Consider the following 13,355-nt stretch of genomic DNA (forward strand, 5'->3'; position numbering starts at 1 on the left):
GAAAGCATGTGCTAGCATTGGGTCCAGAGGAGATTCACGAGAATGATTTTGGAAGTTAAAGGATTAAGCTATGAAGTGTTTGATGACTCTAGGTCTGTACTCACTGGAACTGTACTCAATGAAACTTAACTATTGAAATGTCGAGATAGAGTGGACATGGAGAGCATGTTCCTAAAGTGAGGAAATGTAGGAAGGGAGGATACAGCCTCCGAATACAAGAATTAAAACGCATGAGGAGGTATTTCTTTAGCCAGAGGGTGATGGATCTGTTGAATTCATTGCCATGGAGGGCTATGGAGGCCAAGTTATTGGGTATATTTAAAGTGGAGGTTGATAGGTTCTTGATTAGTAAGGAGGTCAAATGTTGTGGGGAGAAGGCAGGAGAATGGGGTTGAGAGGGATAATAAATTAGGCAAGGATAGCAGAACATACTTGATGGGCCAAATGGACTAATTCTGCTCCTATGTATTATGGTCTTAAAGAACGAGACAAAGCAACCACTTTGTCCCGAACAAAGGTCTCAGCGTGAAATGTCGACTGTTTGCTCTTTCCATAATACTGCCTGGCCTACTGAGTTCTTCCAGCATTTTGAGTGTGTGTTGCTTTGGATTTCCAACATCTGCAGACTTTCTCGTGTTTGTGCAACCACTTAATTGCCACTCAATTGGCCATCTGCAGTGTGTACCATCCACATAGAAGCAACTGACAAGATCTTACTGATAGTATCCCCAAAAACCTCAGTCCCTCCCATTAAGAACCATAAAATGGCGGAGCAGACTCGACAGGCCGAATGGCCGACTTCTGCTCCTTTGTCTTATTGTCTTGTGGTCTAAAATATGATTTGAAAATGTATAACCATTCCTCATTGTTGCGTCATCTAAATAATAGAAAACTCTTCCTAAAAATACTGATAAAATCCTTCACTATTTTCTCAAAAGTAACTAGAATACAGCACAACAACAAGCCCTTCAGTGCACATTGTCTGCACTGATCATCATGCCGATCTCACAAATTCCATCTGTCTGTGTGTGGTCCATATCCCTCTATTCCCTGCCTGTTAATGTGTCTTAAACATAGCTGTCATATCTGCTTCTACCACCTCCCTGGTAGAGTGTGGCGGGCACCTATCACTCGCTGTATAGATAAATAAAAATGCCTCTCACATCTGCTTTAAGCTTGCCCTCTTTTACCTTAGAGTTCAAAGTAAATTTATTATCAAAGTGTATATACCATATACAACCTTGAGACGCATTTTCTTGCAAGCACCCACAAAGAAAAGAAACACAATAGACCTATGCCCTCTAATATTTGCTGTTTCCATCCTGGGGGGAAAAGACTCTGGCTATGTACCAAACCTTTGCCTGAATAATTTTATATGCTTCTTTTGAGTTTCCCCTCAGCCTTCGATGCTTCAGAGAAAACAATGAAAGTTTGTCCAGTCTCTCTTTATGGATAATGCTTTTCAACCCATGCAACTCATCTGGTGAACCTTTTATGCACCTTTTCGAAAGCCTCCATATCCTTCCTACAATGTGGTGACTGTAAACCTGTACACAGTAGTCCAAATGTGACCTGACAAAAGTTTAATATAGCTACATCACGACTTCCCAACTTTTTTTACTCAATAGTCAAACCGATAAGGCATTATATCCTGCCTTAACTGTCCTGTCTACTTCTGTTGCTATTTTCATGAACTATAGATTTAGATTTCTTTGTGCATTAATAACATTATGGGTCCTGCCATTTACTTCATACTTTATTCTTTCACTTGACCTCCCAAAATGGTCCTTCCCTAACACTTTTCCTTAATAAGCTCAACTGCCATTTCTTAACCTAAATATCCAGCTGATATTCTGCTGTAACTGACACCATTCCTCACTATCCACAACTCCATCAATTTTTGAGTCACTTGTAAGTTCACTAATCAGATGACCTACATTTTCATCCAGACTATATATATATATATATATATGCGTGAAAACAGCATACAAGTTCATCATGTCGATGGTGCTGCGACCCAAACAAAAACTGAACTGTGTTGCAGGGAGGTTCTCTTCTGATATGCTGGTGATCAGATTGTTGAGAATTATACAGGTCGGAGCTTTCCTGACGATGGACAAGTGTGAGATGCCTCAGTACTTAGCACAGGCAGCTTTGCTTCCCTTCTTTTTGAAGAGCAGGACGATTGTCGCATCCTTGAAGTCTTCAGGCATGTTGCATGTTGTCTTCTTCCCAGATGCTGGTACGAATGCTGTGGAATCACAGATGGAGATGAGAGGGCGTACAGGAGCGAGATATACCAGCTAGTTGAGTGGTGTCACAGCAACAACATTGCACTCAATGTCAGTAAGGTGAAAGAGCTGATTGTGGACTTCAGGAAGGGTAAGATGAGGGAACACAAACTAATCCTCTTAGAGGGATCAGAAGTGGAGAGAGTGAGCAATTTAAATTGCTAGGTGTCAAGATCTGAGAATCTAACCTGGTCCCAACATATCGATGCAGCTATGAAGAAGGCAAGACAGCAGCTCTATTTCATTAGTAAGAGATTTGGTTTGTCACCCAAAGCACTTAAACTTCTATAGATATACCATGTAGCGTATTCTGACAGGCTGCATCACTGTCTGGTATGGGCAGGCAGCTACCGCACGAGACCGAAAGAAGCTGCAGTAAGTTGTAGAGTTAGTCAGCTCCATTCTGGGTATTAGCCTCCTTAGTATCCAGGACCTCTTCAAAAAGCAGTACCTCAGATAGGCGACGTCCATTATTAAGGACCCCCATCACCCAGGGCATGCCCTCTTCTCATTAATTACTCAAAATCTGGTCTGATCTTCATCTAAGTCACAATAAGAAACAAATACAATCTGCCTAAACTAGTAACACACAAATAATTGTATTTCTCATCAATACAGAGTACACCATTTAAACAATCAGTCTGTTTGAAAGAAGTATGTGAATCTCTGGGGTAATGCCTTCTACAAAAGCTATTTAGAATATAGAATAGTACAGCACATTACAGACCCTCAAACCCTGCCTCCCATATAACCCCCCGCCTTAAATACCTCCATATACCTGTCCAGTAGTCTCTTAAACTTCACGAGTGTATCTGCCTCTACCACTGACTCAGGCAGTGCATTCTATGCACCAACCACTCTCTGAGTAAAAAACCTTCCTCTAATATCCCCCTTGAACTTCCCACCCCTTACCTTAAAGCCATGTCCTCTTGTATTGAGCAGTAGTGCCCTGGGGAAGAGGCGCTGGCTATCCACTCTATCTATTCCTCTTATTATCTTGTACACCTCTATCATATCTCCTCTCATCCTTCTTCTCTCCAAAGAGTAAAGCCCTAGCTCCCTTAATCTCTCATCATAATGCATACTCTCTAAACCAGGCAGCATCCTGGTAAATCTCCTCTGCACCCTTTCCAATGCTTCCACATCCTTCCTATAGTGAGACGACCAGAACTGGACACAGTACTCCAATTGTGGCTAACCAGAGTTTTATAGAGCTGCATCATTACATCGCGACTCTTAAGCTCTATCCCTCGACTTATGAAAGCTAACACCCCATAAGCTTTCTTAACTACCCTATCCACCTGTGAGGCAACTTCCAGGGATCTGTGGACATGTACCTCCAGATCCCTCTGCTCCTCCACACTTCCAAATATCCTGCTATTTACTTTGTACTCTGCTTTGGAGTTTGTCCTTCCAAAGTGTACCACCTCACACTTCTCCAGATTGAACTCCATCTGCCACTTCTCAGCCCACTTCTGCATCCTATCAATGTCTCTCTGCAATTTTGAACAATCCTCTACACTATCTACAACACCACCAACCTTTGTGTTGTCTGCAAACTTGCCAACCCACCCTTCTACCCCTACATTCAGGTCGTTAATAAAAATCACGAAAAGTAGAGGTCCCAGAACAGATCCTTGTGGGACACCACAACATATCCCTGCAGAATGGGGCTTTCTGCAGTGAATGCAACGAAAACTAAATTGCGTAATAGACTGGACATAAGGAACCCCCTTCGCTGTCTCCCGTCACCCCTCGACTTGTTGCAGGAAACAAGCCCAGGGCTCCCACTGATTCAGCGATATTGGTGTGTTGCAATGATTTTGCATGTTCACACGAGGAAAATATGCGCTGTGTGTTTAATATTCAAACATTACTTAAAATATTATGATGCTATTGACTTATCACTATATTCATCCAAGAAAAATATACACTGTGTTTAATATTAAATTCGTTAGATAAAGCCTTTTAGAAATGAATTTGACTACATTAGCCGCTTATAAGTGACTTATAGTTGACTATATTCCAGTCAGTGTTAACACCCCCCACCCCAGTCAGCCAGACCGCAATGCAAAAAAGTTGGGGACGCCTGACTTAAATGATTAAGGCATCTCACATCCAATTTACCAACTTGCCATGGATCTGTTGTGATATCTGGACCGGCCTACCACCAGGAACCCTGTCAATGTTTTAACCAAAATTTATGCAGCCAACATCGACTACGAATTATATTTGCCAGTTCTATCATTTCTTCAAAAAAAACCTTTCATTTTTAAAACTAGGCCACATCTGCACAAAGCCGTCCTTATTTGTCCTAATAAATCCATGTTGTTCCAAATGCAAGTAAACCCAGTCTTCTATAACTACCACTGATGCAAGAGCCACTTGCCTGTAATTTTGTGGTTTGTCTCTTGCTTTTAAAGAAAGGAACAATATTGGCTATTACCCAGTCTTCTGAGACCTAACTCATACCTAAAGAAAATACAAAGATCTCTGATATCGAGCACCTTTACGCTATGTAATATAACAAAAAACAATTAACTCAGAATGGATCAATCATATGTGCATTTATTTTACTTACAGCAAGGGAAGACTAGCGCTGCACAGGAGCTGGTGATAGCTTTGTTAAAACAGACAGCATAGTTACTCCTTTATATACAAGTTCAAGGATATGATGCATTCTGTTAGTCTGCTTGATCAGTGTATTTAGCATTCTTCCAGTTACTTCTGGTCTGTAGTTTTTCAAGGACTCAGATTCCATCGGCATAATGTTGCAGGAGCGTTATTAGCAAAGCACTCTACTATAAAAGTTCAAAGTTTAACGTACATTATTATCAAAGTACGTATAAATTACACAACCTTGAGATTTATCTGCTTCCAGGCAGCCAAAAAACAAGAAACCCGAAATAACCCAATTTAAAAAAAGACCCAACACCCAATGCGGAGGTGGGGGCGGGGGAGAACCACAAAACATGCAAACAACAGCATTCAGAGTGAAATTGAATCCATTGTCCTGGAGCTGGAGTACGTCCATAGCCTCAGTCTCAGTTCATCACACAGCAGGGCTAATCACAGTGAAGCTCACAGATGCAAAGCCTGCAGCAGTCTCACAGCCTCAGTGCCATGGAAGAGTGAGCAGAATCGGTTAATTCTCACCTGCAGTCCTGACACACTGCCTTTTCAGTCTTTTTTAACATTTAAGAATAAATTGGACAGATACATGGATGGGAGGTGTATGGAGGGATATGGTCCGTGTGCAGGTCAGTGGGACTAGGCAGAAAATGGTTCGGCACAGCCAAGAAGGGCCAAAGGGCCTGTTTCTGTGCTGTAGTTTCTATGGTTCTAAAACAGGGGTCATGTCCTACACTAGGACCCTGGCCCTGCTGTAGCGATACACTCTGGACCTGTGTGAGGCCGTACATGATCTTTCCAAATCAGCTTGGCGCTTAGATCGATCTTAACCTCACTCCCAATTTAGATGGACAGGCTCTGAAGCTTCTCCGCTCTGATTGCTTTCAAAGTCGCTCATTCCAACTCCCATCTCTGACTCCTTGACGTGTCTCAACCTCGCTCTGACCACTTCTCGAACATACCACGCTCCAACTTTGCATCACGCCCGCACACCTCGACCCTCGGGTCAGCCTCACCTTTTCTTGCCTATTCATCGTTTGTGGTGATAGTTTACCACAAGTTACCACAGAAAAAGTGTTATTAGTGGTATTTAGTTGTATTTTTTGCTTTGTGAAGCACCACTACGCTGTCGCCCTACTTCGGTAGCACCATCTTAAACAGGTTCTATTTTGTTACAGACAAAAATGCCATTTTGTTACTACAAGTAAAATACATTTCCATACTGGCAAGGCCCCAACACCCTCTTCCCTTATGAACGGACTTCATATACAGTGTATATATGACCTAACAATGGCAAGAGTAGAGAAGAATTCTGTTAATGGAGGTCAAAATCTGTGGTTTTGTTATTCAACAAAATGTGGATAAATAACTCAGAACAGGATCAGATGTGACAACAAGGTTGTGCAGACTTGTTTAGTGTGAGGCAGTAGCTGGCACGATGGATGTCATTTGTAAAAAAAAAGCTTCTGATGAGGACAAACAGTACTGTTTGGTCATATTGTAGTTTTTAATGAAGGAAAGTGTCTCATCCAATAGTGGAAGCAGATGAATGGACTGAGAGCACAGGATATCAAGGTAACGATGGTGTCCCCATGCATTGTGTATACTACTGCATGTAGCAAACAGGAGAAAATCTGCAGATACTGGAAATCCAAGCTCAACACACAAACTGCTGGAGGAACTCAGCAGGCCAGGCAGCATCTATGGAAAAAAGTACAGTTGACATTTCGTGCTGAGATCCTTCGGCAGGACTACATGTACTGCTACTATTAGAGTTCTGTAACTTCAAATCTAAATATATACTAGAGGATTATGGTAACATCCTCTAAACAAGAGTGTGCTAAATTCGGGACAAATCAAAACTACAAATAAAAAGTCAAAAAGTGGTCAAAGTGCCAGGACAATTTTTGCAACTGTGTTAGTGTGTTTATAATTGGCTGTGCTGCATAATTTTAATCAAAGGTTTGGAAAACAGTTTGGAGCCTTTTTGGAGCTCCTCTTTACTGTTTGTCACGTTGCTCCTGTTTAAATAAATATCAAGGGCAGTGAATGCCATTAGTTAATCATTGAACAGATTTGAAAAAGAAAATGGACATTTCATTCTCAACTATTTTGTTTTAATGTTTACCCACTTATCATCTCCCCATTTTCATCTGTGCATTGAAAGTTTTCTGTTAATAGACATTTTTGAAAGCATTTAACAAACCTCTGATACTTCCTTCTACCCTTTTTCTGTGGCCTTTTTTTTTAAGGTTTTTTTGTTTGCAGTGGAAGACCTGGATCTGAAATACAGACATGTATTTTCAATATTCATAAATTATATTTCATATTCACATGGTTGTACAATTCCTTGTTCCTATTTGTGCCTATTCAGTAGCTATTTGAGAAGGGATGACAGATTGAGTCACTTTATAATTGCTTTGGTTTAACGTGAAGGTTTCATTGGAAGATTTATACTTGATCCATCATCCATTTTGCATTTTAAAATGATGTGTAATACTTACATTTTCTTGGAGTAATCAGAATCACCGGCATGTGTCGTGAAATTTGTTAACTTGGAGGCAGCAGTACAATGCAATACATGATAATGTAGAAATAAATAAATTGCAGTAAGTATACTGTATATATGTATATTAAATAGATTAAAAATAGTGCGAAACAGAAATAATATTTTTTTTAAGTGAGGTAGTATTCATGGTTTCAATGTCCATTTAAGAATCATATGGCAGTGAGGAAGAAGCTTCCTGAATCGCTGAGTGTGTGCCTTCAGGCTTCTGTACCTCCCTTCTGAGGTACCACTCTTTGAAGATGTCTTGGATACTACGGAGGCTAGTATTCAAGATTGAGCTGACTAATTCTACAACTTTCTGTAGCTTTTCAGTCCTGTGCAGTAGCCACACCAGACCAGGCACTGATGCAGCCTGTCAGAATGCTCTCCACAGTACATCTATAGAAGTTTTCGAGTGTTTTAAGTGACAAACCAAATCTCTTCAAACTCCTAATGAAATACAGCCACTGTCATGCCTTCTTTGTAGTTGCATCAATATGTTGGGACCAGGTTAGATCCTCAGAGATCTTGACACCAGGAACTTGAAATTGCTCACTCTCTCCATTTCTGATCCCTCTGAGGATTGGTTAATCACATTCCTCTTCAAGAAAGGAGATAAGACTTGTTTCCACACAGCTGATGTACTTATTTGATGTGTCCAAAGTGTCCAATAATTTACCCAGCCAGAGATGCTCCTTTCCTTTCCTCTTTGTATGATGCTTTTTTTCTCTCCATTTAGCTCTGACTCTGACATGTCTGAGGATTTAATTTTGCATCTGGATCTGATACCATATTTTAGAGTTAGGTTTTATTGATTCTGCACTGATTGAAAGTTCAAGATAGAGATAAAGTTAACATTTTAGATAAGCATGAACTGGTAATGTCCATGGAAAACAGTGTGTGACTTTGAGATATTTTTGAGGTAGCAATGAGTGGATGAGGAGACTGTAAAATTCCATTAATCTAGCACTCCACTGGTGGTGTTGGATTGACATTTAAAGGGCTATTATGTTTTGGAAAGCCACTGTGTTGGAAAAAAGTTCTCTGCAAATGGGTCCTTATACACAGTGTTTTTATACCTGACTCACCAGTTGTCAATTTTGTATTTTACAGACTCCAGCAACAATCAATTTAGTAATCCTGCAAATGGCAAAAGTGATGTGGACATTATCGACCTGACTGTAGACTGTTAATAAGGAGGATCGGCTATTCAAAAAGAATGTTACTGTGAATGTTGGAGAAAGTTCAACAAACATGAAGGATGCATTACGGAAAGATCCATTGAAAGAAGTCTACCTCTGACATTGTAGGCTTTACTTTCTTTGAGGCCCTCCAGCCATATCTACCTCTTGAAAGGATTAGTACAGTAAAAGATGACAAATAGTCTGTTTGGAGAAATGCTGCTCTTGAAGAGTGCATTGTTGTAGATGCGAAGGACTGATACATAGTTTATAAATTGTTTGGAGAAACAAGTACAGTACCCCATAGTTGGATTGCTTTTAAATTATGCTGTATTAACTCCTGAACAAACATTGATACCTGGTCATGTTCTTGTTCTTAGAATGAAACATATAGAAATGAAGTTTGACTGGCCTCTCCTGTTAATTGCTTTCACTTTTAATTTCCAAAGCAAGTGCTTGTGTCACGCAAGCCCAAGAGTTTATAAGTTGATTTTAGAAGCTGAAACAGCCCTTTTCCATCTCATTGTTTGATTCTAAACACCTTGCGAATATATTGGTATTGGTTGAAACTGAGGTAGCTATAGACAAACAGTGTTGATTACAACTTTCTCTTTAGTTTAAACAGGTAGTTTGGAGAAATATATTGGCTGAGGTGCAAAAGAACTTGACTACGTAATCCTTTTCCCACTCCCTTGCAAAAATGGTAGGTTTCCAGGAAAGTATGACATGAGCGTAAGCCCTGCTCTCAAGATGGGAAGGCTTGAGAGAGGAGTGTTTTGCATTTATAAATCTTTTAAGTAGTTAACTGGATGGAAAGACTTTGAAATTTGTCTGCATCCTCCATTATCAACGCAGGAAAATAATAATACAAAATAAAAGCTACAAAGAATATCCAATCCAAAGATTCAATACTTGAAATTTTTCTTCCTGAAAAGGGTGCAAACATGGAGGCTCCATTTTTTTTGATGGAGCAGTATTCCTTGTCAACTACACTGCCCATATTTATTAATGTTTAATTTTCCAAACTTATGGGCACCACATTAGCAAACATTGAGATTGTGTGGATCAACGAGTGGATTTTGCCAATGTATTTTCTGTTCATTTCCACCATGAGGCACTCTAGAATTAGCAAAGAGGCTGCCCCGTTTTCTTTTCCTTCCTTGGACAGGAAAATTTGCTGATTGGGAATCCAAATACTAGTCCAAGTTTACCTTGAACATTATCGAGCCCGTTACTTTGGTGCTGTAGCTACTGATGTACCACATGATTGACAGTTGTTATTCCTTTGTTACTTTGAATATGTTGCTGTACAAAGTTGTACATATTAAATAGTTTATTTAGTTTATTTGTAACACTCAAATTAGTTATTATGTCACAATTCAGATTCCAAATGAACAAATTGTTTGGGCAACAAGCAGATCTTTGGGATCTTCTACACATCAGGTTCATCACTGATTCCAATAATTATTGTGATGTGAAAAGATTGAACATTGCTAACAATTAATAATTTCTCAGCAGTTAAGTGAGAATTAATCCTGGAAAATTTAGATTTACTGCAAAAAGATTCCGAAGAGAAATTATTTAGGTTAATATTAATTTTTGCCTGTCCCAGATTCTATGTACTGTATTGGCATTATTTCTGTTGAAAGCATAAATCACTTTGGGTGAGTTTACTACTTTCACAGAAAATTTTACTTGTCATCTGGTTATTAAAATGAAATGTGGTCAAGCAAATTTATTTGACAATAACAATGGTTTTGCACCATGATTTTCATGTGAATATCAGTGTATATGCTATTGTCTCTGCCATGAAATTAAAGCTTTGGATCACTAACATTTCTGGCTAATTCTTTTGTTTCAAATTAATGCACATTTGGGTGGAAGGTAGACAGAATTAAATATAATGAATTTAATGATGAAGGTTTGTGAATGGTGAAACTAGGCAGCTAATTAAAACAACACACATCAAAGTTGCTGGTGAACGCAGCAGGCCAAGCAGCATCTATAGGAAGAGGTACAGTCGACGTTTCAGGCCAAGACCCTTCGTCAGGACTAACTGAAGGAAGAGTGAGTAAGGGATTTGAAAGTTGGAGGGGGAGGGGGAGATCCAAAATGATAGGAGAAGACAGGAGCGGGAGGGATAGAGCCAAGAGCTGGAGAGGTGACTCCAACTTTCACCCTGCCCACAAGTTTACCTGGTCCATTTCCGACACCTCCCTCCCCTTTCTAGATCTTTCTGTCTCTGGAGACAGCTTATCCACTGATGTCTACTATAAGCCTACTGACTCTCACAGCTATCTGGACTATTCCTCTTCTCACCCTGTCTCTTGCAAAAACGCCATCCCCTTCTAGCAATTCCTCCGTCTCCGCCGCATCTGCTCTCAGGATGAGGCTTTTCATTCCAGGACGAGGGAGATGTCTTCCTTTTTTAAAGAAAGGGGCTTCCCTTCCTCCACTATCAACTCTGCTCTTAAACGCATCTCCCCCATTTCACGTACATCTGCTCTCACTCCATCCTCCCACCACCCCACTAGGAATAGGGTTCCCCTGGTCCTCACCTACCACCCCACCAGCCTCCGGGTCCAACATATTATTCTCCGTAACTTCCGCCACCTCCAACGGGATCCCACCACTAAGCACATCTTTCCCTCCCCCCCCCTCTGCATTCCGCAGGGATCGCTCCCTACGCAACTCCCTTGTCCATTCGTCCCCCCCATCCCTCCCCACTGATCTCCCTCCTGGCACTTATCCGTGTAAGCGGAACAAGTGCTACACATGCCCTTACACTTCCTCCCTTACCAGCATTCAGGGCCCCAAACAGTCCTTCCAGGTGAGGCAACACTTCACCTGTGAGTCGACTGGGGTGATATATTGCGTCCGGTGCTCCCAATGTGGCCTTTTATATATTGGCGAGACCCAACGCAGACTGGGAGACTGCTTTGCTGAACATCTACACTCTGTCCGCCAGAGAAAGCAGGATCTCCCAGTGGCCACACATTTTAATTCCACATCCCATTCCCATTCTGACATGTCTATCCACGGCCTCCTCTACTGTAAAGATGAAGCCACACTCAGGTTGGAGGAACAACACCTTATATTCCGTCTGGGTAGCCTCCAACCTGATGGCATGAACATCAACTTCTCTAACTTCCACTAAGGCCCCACCTCCCCCATCTGTTACCTATTTTTATGCACACATTCTTTCTCTCACTCTCCTTTTTCTCCCTCTGTCCCTCTGAATATACCTCTTGCCCATCCTCTGGGTCCCCCTCCCACCTTGTCTTTCTTCCCGGACCTCCTGTCCCATGATCCTCTCGTATCCCTTTTGCCTATCACCTGTCCAGCTCTCGGCTCTATCCCTCCCCCTCCTGTCTTCTCCTATCATTTTGGATCTCCCCCTCCCCCTCCAACTTTCAAATCCCTTACTCTTCCTTCAGTTAGTCCTGACGAAGGGTCTCGGCCTGAAACGTCGGCTGCACCTCTTCCTACAGATGCTGCCTGGCCTGCTGCGTTCACCAGCAACTTTGATGTGTGTTGCATGAATTTCCAGCATCTGCATTTTAGAGCATTTCTTCAAACTCTAAACAAAATGCACAAACATAAACAAAGCTTCATAATGTTTCTAAGAAATTCCACATAACTATTGGGCATGTGGCCAAGTGGTTAAGACGTTCGTCTAGTGACCTGTAGGTCACTAGTTCGAGCCTCAGCTGTGGCAGCATGTTTGTGTCCTTGACCAAGGCACTTAACCACACATTACTCTAGTGTCTGTGTGAGGAGTGGCGCCCCACACAGACTTCCAATCTGCGCCTTGTAAGGCATGAAAATGCCTGACGCAGGGGACCTTCTCATGGTCTGAGTCGACGTTCCCTTCCCCCTGTTGAAACTTTGGAAGTTTGTTGTGGAATAGAATAAACGAGTTTCTGGAAGGTTTTCTTTTACTTTAAACTGAATAAAATCACACAGTAAGACTGAATATCACAAAACCTGAAGATCTTTTGCCAGTTTTTGTGGACAGTTTCACTTACTGCTCCAGTGATCAGATAAACAACAACCTTAAAACTCCCAACAGTCTGCTTTGTGACTGGTCAGAAATCCCACTGTTTGGGAATTAGGCTCTTGTGGCCCTGGTTACCCCACACACTTTAAATTTATTCTACTGTATATATATGTATTTTTTAAAATTAAATTGAGAGTATTAGTGAATTAATTGGAACAACATCTATATTCTGGGAATTCTGCATGGCAAATAACTCTCATTCAACTACTTCCAGGTAAATTTGAAAATGTACATCAAATTTCAGAGGTTTAATGAAAGTCCTGGACTGTTGTGAAAGTCTTTCTGCTTCAATATTTCTTTTCCTTTAAGGGTATCTATATCATTCTGACCAATGTATGACCCAGACCCTCCATTGTGGTTGACCCTTAACTGTCCTCTGCAATAGCCAAGCAAACCACTTTAATTCAGGGAACTTTTATGGATGGTCAGTGGGCTGGATTGTATTTGGTTCAAATCGTACTGAGTGTCCTTACAGACCAATAGTTACCCTAGTGGATTCAATAAGCTGTGAGTAAGCTTCAGGTGATTCAAATAATCAAATGCATTTCAAAATATTTAAAAGATTTTAAAATTGAATTAATTTGTATCACTGAAATGATTTTGAATTAAATTAAAACAAGATACTAAAGTAAAATGTGTGGTAA

The 13,355-nt window shown here is 40.9% G+C and overlaps 1 protein-coding gene across 3 annotated transcripts in view; it reads left to right on the forward strand.

Annotated features, from left to right (window-relative positions):
- The window catches only part of LOC134337375 (E3 SUMO-protein ligase PIAS4-like), a 120,928-nt gene extending 110,451 nt beyond the window's left edge, over positions 1-10,477 (forward strand). For all 3 annotated transcript variants that reach the window (XM_063032334.1, XM_063032337.1, XM_063032336.1), the window contains one exon: positions 8,584-10,477. In XM_063032334.1, coding sequence (XP_062888404.1) covers positions 8,584-8,663 — 80 coding nt within the window. In that variant the 3' untranslated portion in view covers positions 8,664-10,477. The remainder of the gene's footprint in view (positions 1-8,583) is intronic.
- The last annotated feature ends 2,878 nt before the right edge of the window (positions 10,478-13,355 follow it).

This window comes from Mobula hypostoma, chromosome 24, assembly GCF_963921235.1.
Source record: "Mobula hypostoma chromosome 24, sMobHyp1.1, whole genome shotgun sequence".
NCBI lineage: Eukaryota > Metazoa > Chordata > Chondrichthyes > Myliobatiformes > Myliobatidae > Mobula > Mobula hypostoma.